At 40.1% G+C, this 17,856-nt stretch overlaps 1 protein-coding gene across 4 annotated transcripts in view; it reads left to right on the forward strand.

Moving 5' to 3' along the window:
- The window catches only part of LOC145991161 (uncharacterized), a 275,164-nt gene that overhangs the window by 238,869 nt on the left and 18,439 nt on the right, over positions 1–17,856 (forward strand). For all 4 annotated transcript variants that reach the window (XM_083126990.1, XM_083126989.1, XM_083126991.1 and 1 more), the window contains 3 exons: positions 9,619–9,880; positions 12,221–12,529; positions 13,769–13,940. In XM_083126990.1, the coding sequence (XP_082983116.1) occupies positions 9,619–9,880; positions 12,221–12,529; positions 13,769–13,940 (743 nt within the window). The remainder of the gene's footprint in view (positions 1–9,618; positions 9,881–12,220; positions 12,530–13,768; positions 13,941–17,856) is intronic.

Genomic DNA, 17,856 nt, shown 5'->3' on the forward strand with positions numbered 1-17,856 from the left:
TTTACTCAGTGAGTGAATTTTTGAACATCAAATCCATCAACTCACTTGTGGGTTCATGGATTCATCCACAAGAGTGCTGGATCCAATCTCACATGTTGTACCTGTTATTTCACATGAGTGCAATTTTAGTATCATTTTATAATGTTATTAGTCTTATCTCTCAATATTTCATGTTTTAATCAATTAAAGAATATTATTTTTATATCGTAACTTTAACATGTCTTACTGCAGTTACTTTTATGTATAGACAGTATAACTAATACGAGTAACGAGCACACACCTCCAAGCATATAACTGTAATAGGCTAAGGTATCATTTCATTGAATTAGTACTGTATATTGTAATGTTTGACTGTCCAATATTGCAGCATGAAAATGCAAATGTGATTCATGGATGAAATAAAACTAATCTAATGTTGTCATTAAAAGAAAAACAACTTTGAAGCCCAGCAAGAGCTTACCTAAAAAAAAAAAAAAATCCATGCTTCGTGCCAGCATATCGATTAATTGATTATATTAATGGAATAATTGAGACTGGATAAAAGGTGTGCTGAGGAAATTCGTAAAGAAGGAAAACAAAAAACGGGGCTACTATTTTCTAGCTTATCTATCATGTTACTCTTCAGAAAGCTGGGCCAAATCGGCTGTTATAATCTCATCAAATGAAACCTTGAATTAAGTAACGGACAAGCCACTGATACGAGATATAACTGTGTACCGTGCAATTATGAGATATGTTAGGAAAGAAGTATTTGAGAAAAAAAAAAGTATTGCATAGGCAAGAATAGCAATATTTTTGTCCTTAAAATGTATCGCCGAAACGTACGAAAAGGCCACACGCGTCGAGCGAACCAAGACAGTTCTTACCACTCCACCAGGTATTCCAATTATTTGATTACTCCTTTACACCACGGCTCTAGTACAGAAGAGGCTTGTGGTCTCGTTTCACCAATGCGAGATGATACGAGCTTCCGGTCTGGCGTTAGGTGTCTGTGGTGCATTCAAAGCGGATGTATGCAGCTTGGATATGACTAGTGGATCCACTCTATATTTCCGTAGAAATCTTTAGGTGTAGAGAATTTCTCTGCGGATTCGTATTGAAGTTACAGAAAAACTTGGGTAAATAATTTGATTTTCGTGCGACATTTTTTTAATTGAATTTTTCAAAATGGCGGATTTGCCTAATTTGTCTGATTTATCTTTCGATCCAGTTGGACTATAGCCAAATATTTTCATTCAATATACCATTATAACAAGATTTAGTACAAGTGCAGTGTGGGTAAAATAAAAAGAAGAGGAAGATTTTGTAGATGAAACTCTGGAAGTACTTTTGACTACTATTATGGAAGTTAGACATACATTCTTGCTCCCACAATTCAGATGACTACTTCTTAGATTTAAATTGTGTTTTGTGTGGCCAGGTGGTGAATACAAGAACCGGAGCAAGTAACTTTCTAGATGCTAATTCTTACATAGAATATGATGGAATACAAAGTCGTTTGGGAGGTTTTTTTTTACGTTATCTGTCTGAATCATTAGAAAACTCGCGTTGAAACTTCAAATAAGGCTTACTGTCAACGAGGTAACACTGTATATGACGCACATTCCTAGATTGTAGATACTCTTGCTGAACAATCTATGAATCAATTCACTCATTGGAACGTATAGTATGATTCCCCACATGGGCGTAATTCTGGGCCTAATTTTGAGGGGGCAGAATCGAACTTGGGACAACATTGAGGGGTGCAGACTCGATAAGTTTTGCATTCCATAGAACTAGCGGGCAGGATTATTTGCTGTTACCATTGCGAAATCACAAATATCACCCTTTATTACTTTGCACAAAAAACAAGACGTCTTCTCAAGATTTTCTGCAACTCTTATGGATCTGAAGAATGACTCCGCAGAGAAGCTCTAAACCCCTAAAAATGTCTACGGATATAGGCTAGCTACTGCACAATAGTCACAATTTCACCATTAACGATGCCATTTATCGTGGAAACGAGGCGTCAGTCTGCCTTACTAATAATTCTTGGAACGTGTTCATACGACGTTTAATAATTGACTCAATGAAGGTATCTTCACTTCCTAGAACTCGGCTCGCGTGTTATGCACCTCGCTACCATTCACAAAGGTTATGAATGAACCCCGTAAACGTACTTAGGAATTCTATTCGTGCGTTCGAAAATTGCGTGTTCGATCCGAAGTACTACATCACAAAATGACGTAACATTGAGCTTTGTAAAAGCTATTAAAATGATCCAGCTTTGTACTTAAGTTGAATGGGCTTAATGTTTCTGCAGACACAGTGCCAAAAAATGTCATATTTTTAGGACTCTCGTATAGTGTTTTTGTTTCAATTCAGTTCTAAGATTTGTCGAGTCTCGTCTATTCCCAGTGACTCACAGACAAAAGTTGAACAAGAAGTATTTTCTCCACCGTTTCCTACTTTATTTCACGATTTATTACCAATACTTCAAACCCTTGTTCAGAAACTAACAGATTTTTGCTTTGACATATAGGCATTATCGATTCTTATCAACTTAAATTTTTGCGTACTTTTTACCACCACCGCCTCTTATATTTAGGAAATTTGACGTGTACTATTACTCTTGCAACAATTATTTCTAGCCGGTCAGAATCTGTACATTAACAGTGTTACCTATTCTCTCCTGCCATTATTGCTTTGTCAGTTTGGAAAACCCTCTACCGAGTGACTGAATTATAAGATACAGTAGAGCGTCGATTATCCGAACGTCGGTCAACCGAACGACCGCTTAACCGAACTGTGTACTCGCTCGCACCTGTTACTCTCCCACCCTACCGTCCATCATCCCCCTCACTCCCAAACCAAGTTTCCCACAGTAGTCGCCGCACTGAGCCACCGCTGGCGGAACATTGCTTCTAATGGGGCCTTCATAAGGCGCTGCTGACCAAAATAAAGGATTTTTTTAAACGTTAATTTTGTGTACTGTGTGTATTGTTCATGCAAAATGCGTATGTAATATGTACATATTTTTGTTTAATAAACTGTACCACATACTATATATTCCTACTAAAGTTGCCTTTGTACGTTACTTTGTAATACTTAAAGAGATGCCTGTTTTTATGAATAAATTTACTGTACAGTACTTCTTTTTGGCAAATAAACATGTACAGTTCGATTATCCGAACAAACCAGTTTTCCGAACACCCATGTCCCCCAATTACTTCGGATAATCGACTCTCTACTGTACTTGTGTTTTAGTATTTTTTATTCTTTCTGTCGTGTTCACGGCCCATGCTAAGTCTACGGAGCGAACAGAAAGCACTACACGCCTTCATAACCAGTAACGTCAGGCTAATAAGACTACGTTAATGTTTAAAGGCTTATTTCTCAAGAACCAAAACAAATATTGTGCATATATTTTGCACATGTCCTCCTCCGTGGCCGTGCGGTCTAAGTCGCCGTGCTTTGGGCTCCGACTGCGGGACGGCATGAGTTCGAGTCCACCTGGGTTCTCGGCCTGTGTATAGGGCCGGTGACAACCCACCATCGTGAGGAAATTGGGGAGCTACGAGTGAGTAACGTAACCCGGTCTCGGAAATCTCCTACAACGGCTGGAGGTTCGACGTGCTAACCCCACGCCACCCCATTACCGGTTGAAGAACCCCACACACCTCTAGGTACGATTGTGAAGGGAGACTGGCAGCCGGGAGATAGGCCCAGGCCCTGTCGAGCCATGGGTTATTATATTTTGCACATCTAATCTCTACATGTTTATCATTAAAATGACTGTATTTAAAACGTATTTCATATCGTAGTGAAAATGTCCATTAACATAAAACGTCACAATTTTTAAGGTTAGTTCAGTCGCGACGATGAATTATGAATAGAAGAAACGACAAGCACACAATGAAAGTAACACCAATTTCCTGGTGTGCGGCTCGGAAACCAGAATCGAAGTCGAAATTGGAGTAGAACACTAGACACTCGACCACCTAGGCGGAAACATAATGACCAAATTAGATAAAATTAGACTATATTCAAATTAGAAACATGCTTGTTTTTCGTGAACGAACTTTCCGTATAACCTGAGACAATTCGACAATTCATAGAAAGTAGATTGTTTTTTCTACTTCCTTACCACGTTCGAATTGTATCAGACATTAGCGCCATCTTTTGGTGTAGTTTGTATTTGTAAGGTCTATGCTTCATAGTAAATAATCAGTCTTTTCAAAACTCATTTTCGCATAATGTTAATTAGCTGATATTATTCCGTACAAAGTTAAAGATGGCCCGAGTATTGAGAACCCTATTTAATTTCCAATCTATCTTTTCACTGTTCTGCGTTCAAGTGTAACATCTCTAATAAGCAAAGCATGGAAATAAAAGAATGGTTATTATGTTGTATAGATACAATTACGTTCGTAGTTTTTTGTTCGTAGCCGTCCTTATTTTCACAAACAGAAACGCACGAAAGATTGTTGTGTTTACAACAGCTGCTAGCTTGAATCCAATTCTACTCATCTGGGTTGTTCCTTCTGTATTTTTCGCCTGAATTGCTTGATTCATTTTCTCTCGGGCGCCTTGAATAATTAAATCTGTTCGTTGAAAGTTTTATGCTCAAGGGAGAAACCTCCGGCTTTTCTGACAGCATTCTTTGTCTTCCGAGGCAAAGGTTATAGAATACAGAAGGCACGAAACCGTTCGTAGTTATTGTTTCCTCCACTGCAGCGCTGCTAGCGGCCAGCTTTCAAGGTAAGGCAAAGATAGCAAAGTACAGAATCCAACCGAACATCACGTTCAATTTAACAATTGTTTCTTGTACATAAGGAAAATCAGAATTCAATGAAATAATTGTAAAACTAATTTAGATTTTAAAATAATGATTTTAGAGACAGCACGTGTATAAAGGAAAATAATTCTTATTTGTAGACAGTATTTCACTGGCGAATTTTCGGTCTTCGTTTTAGGGGGATTAGAAATACGTAAATCTATGTCTAAAAACAAACTTTATACATTGATTTATACACAGTGCTAGATAATTATCTACTGCTGAAATATGAAAGAGGCAAAATTTGCCAAGTTACAGCTTATAATTCTGCTCTGGTCACGCATAATGGATACATGTCTTTTTTATGAGGAAATAGGCGGATAAAATGTGTGAGAATTCACTTAGTGGCGCTAGTGGGAATAAATTGTCTTGATCTGCATATACACTCTATATCGTGTCCCTAATATCCGTCATTTAACTAGATGGAGCTTCACACAGCAGCGACACAAAGCAGGTTGCACTGTGGGGCCGTTTCATCGGAGTTTATCCTATGCTTGCGGTAATGAGAACATTAACGTATTAATGCAATTAGTGTAGGTTTCTGCGAGAGACCGATGCAATCTAGCCATGCTATTATGCGCTCTCGCAATTGAAGCCCCTTTGTACACAAACGCTGGGCTGTCAATTCTCTCAATCACATTGTTATTCCATCGCATCGGAGCCCTAATTGTATGACTCAGAGCTGCGTGCCCCAGGGGGGGATATGCGGGCTATATCCTCGGATGGCCTCGTGCGTCCTAAAGCAATATCTTCTCTGAAGCTGATCGTGTGCCACTGGTTTGTAATTACCATATGCTTCATGTCAGTATTACTGCATTTAGCAAGGTTATTATGAATTTTTACTTTTGGAGGTGGAAAAAAAAACATTTTTAGGTTAATCTCCATTATGCGGGACAGTTCGAGATGAGACCGAGAGTGAAATAGTCTCATCCGAGACTATAATGTATAGCATTTGAAAATGTTACCCAAAGCAATATTAAGGCCGAATCACACGGAACTGGATTTCCAGTAGGGAATGCCCAAATTGGCGCTGGACTGGCTACCTGGCTAGAAATGATGGCTACCCGGCTGCCTGCCAGACTGGTTTTGGCGACTAGACCGTGTTCTAAATGCAACTGGGTTATCTGCTAGATGCTGTGGTAACAGTCAATCAGAGCGAAAGTTTGATCATGTAAAGATAATCTGAGAGTGGCGAGGAAGAGAGTTTTTATCTGTGCTTTCCGAGTGTTTGTTGTTTTTGTTCGCTACAAATGAGGTGCATTCGTGTTCATTAATATTTAGGATTATCCATAGCATAACTTTTACACTTCGAATTCCAGAGAAAACGTTGGGGGGGGGGAAGCTTTAGTCATGAATGTTTACGTTGTGTGACCTCTCGTAAAACTCTAAATTTTCGTAATTTTGAAAACGGTGAACCTGTCATCAGGTTCAAGTTAGAATGTGTGAGATTTTTTTTCTGTGGAATCTTGTATTGCTTCTCTTTTGTTTGCTTCCTTTTCAGTACAAAATAGTCATTCAATGCTGTGTCTGAAACTTGAAGTAAGTAAATAAATCAACCATTTATTCTTTTATTAAATGGTAGAGTATGAAAACTTAACCTGGTTCTTGTACTTTACGCTCAATTTTTTTTTAGATCTAACGCATTTTTTTACTTTCGTTATTCTTACGGTTGAACAATTTTTATGAGGAGTGGATGGACTTAATGGGTTTACTATCTTAATAATCTTACATATTTTATCAAGGAAATTAATATTTCGACGTACAGTCACAATGACAAATGCATACACGTTTATTCTAACGGCATTTATCTATCTCGTTGTTCCCAATCATAAATACAAACTTCACTCGAACCAACTTTCAAATTATTTACACGCATTCGCTCCGCAGATTTAGTTTCCGCCATTCTGAAACACTCAAATCCAGTGGCCATATTAGTAACGACACTAGCGCCAAAGTGACCATTTAATTCTCGAATAGTAATAAGTAACGTGCTGCGAAAATTCAGTAGTATAAATTCTTACTTTCGAAATAAAGATAAATTTACTTACTTTTGCAACGAACTTTGTTCTCGCTTTGGAATTTCTGTTCAAACTGAAATGAGAAATTTTACCGGTAGATATTGGCAACACTGCTCGAAACAGTAATTGCTCGGTAGTAAAGGCCTCGCGTAATAATTGCGCCAACAAAGCACACCTGTCGGTGCTGAGTTCGCCTCAAGATATCCCTTATTGTGTTCCTAAGTATTGAAGTTGTTCCAAGACGTCCACGAAATTGCGTTTTATTAAAGCACAACGCGGATTCTCCTTTTTCTCTCGCCCCATCGGCCACAATAAGTGCTGGCTGGGCTTGACGCATAATAGATTTACGGCGTAATTTCCTCGACCAGGAAAAGGCACAAAAGAACGTGGCCTGGAAAATGATGTTTGCCTTTTGTAGCGTTGAGAATTCTAGCACCTGATCTGGAAACCCGGGATAAAAAGGTAGCTGATTTTCAATTCACATGGCAATAAATTGTGCCGGAGCCAAGTGTTCCTTGAGAGATGAAAATTCCGAAAAGAAGAAAGGTAAATTCGTTTCAAGTGATAGTGGAGAACGAAGTTCAACCACAGAGATCTAGTAGCAGAGCTGAAAGCTGGATCATTCGGCATTGGCCAAGTTTAGGAAGTGACCAATAATGTGTCGTAGAATGTAAGTCTACCTACGCGTAGATTACACTGGCTTATAGTTTACAATGCAAACTACACTAAAAATTAATTTACAACGCTAGTTTGAAGGACAAGTACCATTTTTAACCATCTTGATTCATTTTCAAGTGAAAACAATCCTATTTACAACACAAAATTATCGCTTTTCTTTCAAACATCAATTGTGGGTAAAAGGTAAATGTACAAAAAGTGGTATATTGTTTCATCGGTCACGAAAATAGCTCATACTGTATTATCTGTTACTTAGCAGGAAGGTTCGCATCGGTAAGGATTTTTTTTTTCACTTGTTCATTTCTGCAATGCCCGTTGCTACTTCTATACCGGTACCCATGTACATAGGTTACATTATCTACGCGTATTAAATATCTACATTGCCTACACGCAGAATGTTTACGTGTAAACGCACACCACTGGCAGTCACAGCCCCAGGAAGTAATGAATGTGGAAGTAGAGTGTGAGAGAATATTTTCAGGGAAATGGGAGGGGTACATTTAATAAATACCACACACAAAAAGAAGAAAGAAAAATGCTGGTGTTGAAAGAGAAGTTATCGAATATTTTTCTTTGGGCGATCAGGAGCGTGTGATAGTCTTGACCGAGTTTGATGGAATTCTTAAAAAAAATAAATCAAAAAAACAACTAAATGGGATTTACATTACAATTCTGTATTTTTGCATGTTGCTCTTTCAACTGAATACACTATAAAATATTTCCTAATTACCATTTTTTACCACTTTTATTTCTCCAAAGTTCTTTACTGCTTTCATTTGTAAATTTTGATTATCTCAATTTCTTGAGGCTGTGGCCCCATTAGCACCCCTGCGTACGCCAGTGCTTGTATATATCTACATAAACAATAATGTAAAAAGTAGCATTTGAAATAAAATGTAAAAGAAAAAAGTTGGTAAGAGCGCTGATTGGAATCCGAAAGGTCGTGAGTTCAAATATCTTCCGAGAAAGTTGGATCTTTTTGTGTGAATTTGAATTTCCTCCGTTCTTCTCTACCATCCACTTTGCCTAAGTCCTGACTTCCTCTCAGCCTCTTCACTTTCCGTGGGCGATGCAAGCCACATCTCCGGCTTTACGGAGCCAGTACCGCCCTACGGGGCAGCCTTCGGGGCTCGCAGAAGCCCACAACCACCTTCACACACATCTCCGCTAATCAACGACAATGGTCACTCACGGGAAAAGTCTGGGACTTGAGCTCACGATTGCGGAGCAGCTGCCTTAACCACTAGACCAAACTCCTACCACCTTTTCCTGCTACATTACCTTCAAAAGTATCTCTAAACTGAGTAATACAATACAGGTTTATTGGGGAGGCCGGTTTTCGTTAATTGCCCTTAGCTCATTATAATAAATGGTTTTATTTATATTATAATAGATGCCTAATAAAAGTTGATTTGTATTTGATGTGGTGGCAAAAAAGTTTGATCTTTTCTTTGTTTTCAACATCTCACCCCTACATGATTAATCCTGGCGCCGCCTTTGGATCACAGTTTCCAGTATGAAACATTTAGTAGTACTGACACCAGACCTAAGGCCGTGTCCGAAAGGTGCAAGACCGTACTTGAAGCGAGCATCCTCCGAGTATGGTCTTGGAGTGTGGTCTTCAAGTCGTGGACTGGATGTGAAAGTCTTTCGAAATGAACTTCGACTGCAGCGCCAAATACGATCAGTAGATAGAACTGAGGACACGTTCTTTCCCTCGCGTTTAAAACACTTGTTTATAACCATAGAAATCACATAGCATTTTCAAATGTTCGTACACATACATTTCCACACATTAGAAGAACTTTAACCAACAACTTGCTGACCCATAACGCATATTTTACCCGCGTTGCTGGCTTTCTATCTCCGCGATTCAAAACAAATGAGCAACGAGTGTGAATATCACGCGACCTAGTCACCAAGCATCTGTACCGAGAGCTGCGTACTTGCGTGCTTCTGTTCTTGGCGCTTTCGAACTGGACTAGGTGACGTCACGTCCGCCAAGACCACACTTCAAGTATGTACTTTGCACCTTTCGGACAGAGCCTTAATATCACAAGCAATTGCAATATTTGTTGAACTAATTCTTGTGCTCCTTCTTTTCAGCTGGACCTTTTGTTCACGTCGAGTACAATCTCCACCAATTACAACCACTCTCATGTCATTGGCTTCCGGAAGAGGGATCCCCGAGCGCTGAAGGACAGCAAAGGCGTGGTGGTCGAGTGTCATCTTGTTCTGCGATCAGCGCCGCCGGACGGGAAGGCAGCGAACGAGATTGGGCTCGCTTTCCTTCGGGGCTTGAGGCATAGACATGGCAGAATGTGGCTGGGAAGATTTGAAGTCGATGTTCAGTCGATTGGTTTCACAGGTAGGTTTAGATAAATTGCTGAAGAAGTTAACCATACAATTGAGGGACAATAGCAGTTCTTTCCGAAATCGAAGTACCATGCGGATCAATTTTATGACTACTCACCGGGGATTCCCTAAATTCCTAGAATTATGCGTGAATTATTTCCTCCGGGAAATATGCGTGAATTTTTATCTGTAGATGTGAAAAATTACAACTCTTATTAATCCAAATCCCATTGAATTATCTTAATCCGTTTGCTTTGTTAGTGTCTTTTGACAAAGACCAGAGATTATTGCAAGATATCTTGAAGTTGAGTAGGTAAATTTGAAATTCTTGTGCAGTTAACAATTTTTCGCAGATTACTATATCCCGTCACATTTGTGACTTCTGTTGGTAGATGTATTTCTAGTCTGAGTATGTTGAATGGCATGTGTAAACTCCACACCTTAAATTAAATATATGTACAATTTAATTATAATCGAATTAGAATTTTTGGATACATTGGAATCACAGTCCCTTTATATTCTTACTTTATTTGTGTGTGTATGTGTGTGGGTGGTCAGAGGCGATAATACGTAAGGTTCAAATAGAGAAAACATCCGCTAGTACCCTTGAATTTTTGGATAGTTCGCCTTGAAAACCGAGAGTTATACTTGAACTTTATCATGGTCTCAGAGCATGGCCGTATTTAGAGGGGGGGTTTCTAGGGTTCAAACCCCCCCCCCCCCCCGAAACTTCTGATATGTTGGATTAATGGAAGTTCAGAAACCAAAATCTGTAACAAATTTTCAATTTTTTTTTCGAAGCATCACAAAAATACATGGAGACAATGTTGAAACGATCGAGCTAGAATTTTTATACATTTGGAATTCTGAAACTTGAGTGAAACAGGATTTATTCTCAGAATCGTAGCCCACCCGCGACCCCTCCATTATCACTTCTGTTGTCATCATTCCAGTGTTGCTCCCGCGTCACAAGGAATATAGACTGAAGATTCCCTTATGATTGTCCCAAAATTCCCTTTCCAGCTTTTAAATTCCCTGGCCGATAAGTCGAAAATCCCCCTTTGATAGGAGTTCAAACCTAGGATCTCCAGTTTTGTAGCGCATTACGTTCGCGATTGAGGTTACAATCTATGCACCAGGCTAAGTTTTTAAAAAGAATAACTGGTTCCACACTTTTCAAAATTCCAAAAATTTAATTTTAAAGTCAAACAACAAAAGCTTTATGACTAAAATTTCCATCTAACTTTTAAAGCTTTTCTCTTGAAGGTATCTAAAGTTTAATGACGAAGTATAATAATGGTGCATTTCAGTACACACTGTATGAAACGAAAAAAAAAAGAAGAAAAAAAAACTTGTGCTGGATATTCACTCATCTGCTGGATTGAGTAAGCCCCCTCAAGGATATAACAATAATATAATTATTATTATTAGTAGTATTATTATTATGGAATAAAATTGTTTTATTATTATGAAATTTTAATTATTATTGTACAATTATTGTTATTATTTCTATTATTCAAATTTCTGGCGACACCCATGGGAACAATTATGAATGAACCCCCCCGAAATTTTTTCCTGCCTACGGCCATGTCTCAGAGTGGCTAGCTACCCTGTATAATCATCTCTCATCTTTACCCTCGCGATTAGCCAAAGTAACAGAAAAGTGACGTAAAAAAAGCAATATAAACAAATTGAATGAGTAGGAAACATTCGCCTCAACTGTAGATTCTTGTAAGTGTTTGAAATCAGCTGTTTATAGCTTGGCGCCTACATGACTTGGTCATTCATTCTGCAGACTCAATTGACATTTTTCAACAGTTGGTAAAGGAATTAGTTTGCCACTCTATAAATAGCAGATAGGACACGAAAGTAACAAATGAATTCCTTTATATATATTTAATAATAGGGATATTTAAATATTTAGTAATCCACTTTTATGTGTAACAATAATTATTATATCATATAATAATTAATATCCATGAGTATTACCGTGCAAATTGTCCATCACCATGTTCCTGCACTTCATTTGACCCAATAAGAGCTTCAAAAATTAAAATAAAGCTCAAAACAAGCTGTTGACAACTTCTGCACCAGCATACAGAATGGAAGAGAAAATTTAATGTAAATAGTCGTGGACAATTTGCCGAGCAATCCCACTGTACGTGTGAATTAATAACTTTCCCCACCAGTCTTCAAGTTGTAGTAGTTTAGAATAAAGTAACTATAAAAGCAAATTACTGTTACATTTTGAAGTAGACGAGTTACTGTTGAAAACGTCTAACAAAGTCATATTACGAGCAGGAGTAACGGTAACTTTCCGAACACTGTGTAATATCGGTTCGATTTTTTCCAGCTGTTGTGGAAGTTGAGTCCTCCTCGAATTCTCCAAGAACCCCGGATCCCGGTTTGATCCCTCGCTGGTCGTCGTGGTCCCCTTGGAGCGAGTGCCGCCCCCAGTGCACCCCCGGCGCCACCAGGACCCGCACCAGGCTGTGTCGCCTGAACCGCGGCAGGGGAGAATCCCTCTCGAGCATCGAGCCCTGTCTTCTGCAGGGCGGAGGGGACATGGAGGTCAGGGACTGCGAGTGTTCGTCCAGCCAGATGTCAGTCTCCGACTCCACGGCTGCGGCCACGACGTTCATCAATAAGAAGCCGATTTGGGGTGAGTGCCCTGGTTTACCTGGGAATTTTGGTAATGGTCTGATGTATGATTTGTCATGTGATTGCATGGTCAGTACCTGGACACGATTATCCTCCATCTGTGGACAAAATCCTGCACTGCTAATGTTGCCAAGGCGTCGAGGAAGCGATCTCCTTTTTGAACTTCAGGAAGCGGGCGATCATTTATTTGAACTTCAAGAAGGGGATCACACATTTGAACGTCAACAGGGACGTATGGTATTTATGAACGCCAAGAGGGGGTCGATCACTCAACTATTAGAAGTTCAAGAAGGGGCGATCGCCTATATGAAGTTCAAGAAGGGGCGATCGCCTATTTGAAGTTCAAGAAGGGGCGATCGCCTATTAGAAGTTCAAGAAGGGGCGATCGCCTATTTGAAGTTCAAGAAGGGGCGATCGCCTATTTGAAGTTCAAGAAGGGGCGATCGCCTATTTGAAGTTCAAGAAGGGGCGATCGCCTATTTGAAGTTCAAGAAGGGGCGATCGCCTATTAGAAGTTCAAGAAGGGGCGATCGCCTATTTGAAGTTCAAGAAGGGGCGATCGCCTATTTGAAGTTCAAGAAGGGGCGATCGCCTATTAGAAGTTCAAGAAGGGGCGATCGCCTATTAGAAGTTCAAGAAGGGGCGATCGCCTATTAGAAGTTCAAGAAGGGGCGATCGCCTATTTGAAGTTCAACAAGGTGCGATCGCCTATTTGAAGTTCAGGGGGGCGATCACTCAGCTATTTGAAGTTCGAGAAGGGGTGCGATCGCTTATTTCAACGTCAAGAAGACGACAGTCCTTCTTATTGACACCAAGGAGGGAATGACGATCGCCATGTTGTTAATCGAAGACTTGTTATTTTAGACGTTTCAGGGGGGACGATCGTTCCTTCCACCCTCCTGAATAATGAAAGTGATTTTCCAGATCAAATCTGTACGTGTCAGAGGTTTTTTAAAAAAACGTCTTCAATGCACTGATTGGTATTTTTTTTTAAAAAAAAAATGGCCGAATCTTGGGAAGGCAGCTTTGTTTAAATCCAAGCTTATTGAGGACTAGACCTACATTTTAAATTTGGATTCGAAACGCTGTGCAGTGTCCTATCTAGGATCGGTGATCCATGTTTTTTACTTGCATTGCCTCATTATAATGTGCTTTGCATTTTGGTTAATTGCAATTCTCGAAACTTGATTTTCTGATAACTAAATATACTGATTTTTTTTTCGTGCATAAATCTTTGTAGGTGGAAGAAGACTTTGCGATGACTGCGTCAGAGAGGAAGTGTGTGTAGCGTTATCAAATGAAGATGTTCCCACGTGCAAACAGCCAATAGACCCAGGGGATCCAACAGGTTGTGGAGGAATGTGCCACATCAATACAGAACTCTGCCACAAGCTGGACGTGGATGCATTTCGGTAAGTCGATGCAACATTTTCCAATTTGATGAAAAATGTGTGCGTGTTCTTTATTGTGGCACCCAGGCCAAATGTCGAAGTTGCATGTATTTTTTTCAGCAGGAAGATATGACTAACTCATCCTGTGTGTTATTATATTTTCGTGAACTTGCTAAAAATTTGCTTCCATCTGATAATATCTTGTCCAGCCTTGAGTTCACACCAACAAAATTTTCTAGTGATTCCAAACTGAAACAACTCAGATTTACTGTAGGTGTGTGCAGATTTGATTTTAATGCACGAGACTTGAATAATATGTACTTATAAGTGTGACGCAAGTGTGCTGCAAATTCAGTCCATAGGCGTGCGCAGACCCTCTGATTAAGGGGGGGAGGGAGGCAAAAGCCTTGATAAAAGTTCAGTGGGGAAAGAAAAACCTAATTTTATCTCGCTGTTTTTAGTTTCATTGCATTGATGGGTATATACGTGGTCTGTTAGGAAAGTAATGAGACTAATTTCTGTAAACGATGAATTTTATTATTTTTCAAATCAAGGTTATCCCCTTCAAAATAGTTCCCTTGGGCAGCTACACAGCGATGGAGGCGTTGTTTCCATTGTTCGTAGCAGTGCTGGAAGGCTTCTGCTGGAATACCTTTTAGCTCATCGGTTACGCTCTTCTGGATATTATCCAAAATATCAAAATGGCATCCTTTCAAGTGGTTTTTGAGCAAGGGGAATAAAAAAAAGCCACAGGGACTGAGATCCGGCGAATAAGGGGGCTGAAAAACCACAGGAATGCTTTTTTTTTTTTTTTTTTTTTGCCAAAAATTCATTGATGGAGACTGCCGTGTGACATGCTGCATTGTCGTGGTGCAGCATCCAAGTGCGTGCAATGTCTGGTCGCACACGTGCAACCCTTTTCCTGAGTCTTGCATGGACCTCTCGATAAAAAGTTTGATTGACAGTTTGTCCTGGTGGCACAAATTCCTTGTGGACGATCCCCCGACTGTCAAAGAAACAAATGATCATCGATTTGATTTTGGATTTGCTCCTTCTCGCTTTCTTGGGACGGGGAGAGTTTGCAGTGTGCCACTCCTGACCTTGGCGTTTTGTCTCGGGATCGTACTCGAAAATCCATTATTCATCACCTGTGATCACGCAACTGAAGAATTCTGGCTCCCCTGTCAAGGCGGCCCAGAAGATCAAGACATACATCCCTCCGATGGGTTTTCTGCTCAGGCGTGAGGTTCTTTGGAACAATTTTGGCGCACACTTTTCTCATGTCCAAATCTTGTGTTAACATTTCATGAACTGTGCACACGTTCAAATTTAACTCACTACTGATCATTCTCACCGTCAATCGACGATCTGACCTCACAAGAGACCTCACTCCTTCCTTTTTGGAGGTTGAAGGTCTTCCCGCACGAGGTTCGTCTTCCACTTCTTCTCGGCCTTCTAAAAAGGACTTGTGCCATCTGAACACTTGCGCCCTAGATAGTGCATGTTCTCCATAAGCCCTTTGTAACTTTTCATAAGTCACAGTAGCGGATTCGCCAAGCTTAACACAAAATTTGATGGCACAACGTTGTTCAAGCTTTTGCCAGTCCATTTTCATAACGCACTTCACAAACACAACTTCACGCCAGACGCTCTCAACAATCGTGTAGCAACTGTATCAAGTTGAAACTTTACTGAGTCAACGGCAAGCGTTCGCCTACCTGCCGTGTGAAGGTGGGGGCAGCAGCGTTGCCGGTTCGTGCACAGTGTTGCCAGTCTCATTACTTTCCTAACAGATCACGGAAATACAAATTGCAGCAACATAGAGGCACCATAACGAAATAATAAATTGTCTCTGAAATGTGCCGTGCTCCTTTCTCTCCAAACAATTGTGTTTATGCATTTAAGACAACAGTTTATCATCAAGAGTCTGATGTACTTAGTAGCTATAACTTCTCCCTCTGGCAATTTACAACGCATTACAGAAAACAATAGAAGCCGGCCCCGTGACGGAGTGGTTAGCACATCGTGCTGCAACGCCAGGGGTCTCGGGTTCGAATCCTGGCTTGGGCATGGACGTCTGTTCATCAATTTCATCATATCATCACCCATCTCCATCTTCGCAAATTAGCCAAAAGTGACACAAGCGAAGTAAAATAAATAAAATCAAAGCACGAAATCAAAGAAAATAATAAAATTGTAAGCGAAGCAAGCAAGAAAATTTTTAGATTGGAATTTTTGCAAACTGAAAATAATATTGATTTAATATGGCACAAAAAAATTTCATTGGACGCATTCTCTTTTACAATCTTCATTAATTTAGATCGTTCGGCGCCCAAGGCCAACTCCCGCCGCCCCCTAGCTAAGGCTCTGTACTTGACAGAACTGCAAGAAAGGCAGAAAATGAGAGCGAAGCGAGCAAGAAAATTTTACAAAATGTATTTTTATTTGTATAAAGTTTGATATCGAGGATGGCAATTGCCTTTTTGTGTCCCCTGCAGGTGCTCTTGGCCGTCTGGAAGAAATAATGCATGAAAGACGTGAAACTAATTCAATCTTGAGTATCCTTTTGACCTCTACTACTTTTAGATTCTACTAGTTTTGCTTTCTTTTACCTCAATGTTTGCCCCCTTGACCCCCTAGAATTGATTTCCATCCAAGGTTGGGGAGGGGAAAATGCCTATTGCCCCCCTGTAGTTGCGCCACTGCATCCTCTTCTCCTGTAGTTGCTTTGAACTTTAATCCGCTTGTAAATACTTTGGCTGTGTCCGAAAGCTGCAAGACCATACTTGAAGCGAGCATACTTCGAGAGCATACTCGCAGTGTGGTCTTGAAGCCTGGAAGCGGAAAGCTTTTGAACTGCACTTCAACTGCAGCGCCAGCACAAGTGAGGATTGCAACAAAAGTTGCTTCGAAACTAAAATTATCAAACATCGACTGTATGTGCCACTCTTGTTTTCCGTGAACAACACACACATGACTCGGCGTGCAGTTTATATAACACAGCACGTTATTAATTATAGAAATATGAAAGAAATTTGCTCTTTCAAATTAATTTTCACACATTCCGCAACATGGTTTACGATCGCGGAAAAAGAAATTGTTTTCTCACTTTTAAACACTTCTCACTATAGAAGAAAGAAACCACGCATATATGAATAAAACCAATAAATAAAATTACATAGTATTTTAAAAACTTGTAGTTCTTCCATTGTGTGGATATGTAAGTAAACAACTACCAGCTGATTGACTTCCGACGTCCATTTTTTTAACAAATGAAAAGCAAGCACAGATCGCAAGTGTGCACTGCTCGTGTGCTGCGTGCTCTGGTCTTGTACACTAGTTTGCTTGGCGCTTTCGAACTGCACTAGGTGACGTCACTTCCGTCAAGACTGTACTTCAAGTATGTACTTTGTACCTTTTGGACACAGCCTTAATTCTCTTTAGGAGTGTAATATATTTTAATGACAGCGATAAGATTCCTCTACACTAAATTTCTAGGTGAAAGTATAATTATGTAGGGACATGGACCTCTGGAAGGTGGGCAACGATGACCATACCTCTCCCTTAGAAATCGAATGTCAACCTAAAAGTATATATTTCACACGTATATAAACTGCTCGCCATTAAAAATGCAACCCAGAAGGAGTAATCGTAATCGGACAAAATGTGCACAGTGTGTAGAGGAGAGGTGCAGAAGGAAATGATTAGGTGTTCAAGGCCGTCATGCGTCATGTGCGCCTGCCACGCCATCTGGTAAGTGGTACCTGTAGCAGGTCAGATAGGTGCAGAAGAGCAGTGAAAGTGCATGGTCGTGAGTGTAGTGTGTTAAAATCGGTCAGCAATGCCACGTTGTCGAATACGGCAGCGATTCCAGCAGGTTTCCCAGTTCGATCGCGGCCGAATTGTTGCATACCGTGAATGCAGATTATCCTACCGT

The sequence above is a fragment of the Lepisma saccharinum genome, chromosome 8 (assembly GCF_977018435.1).
Source record: "Lepisma saccharinum chromosome 8, izLepSacc3.1, whole genome shotgun sequence".
NCBI classification, from domain to species: domain Eukaryota; kingdom Metazoa; phylum Arthropoda; class Insecta; order Zygentoma; family Lepismatidae; genus Lepisma; species Lepisma saccharinum.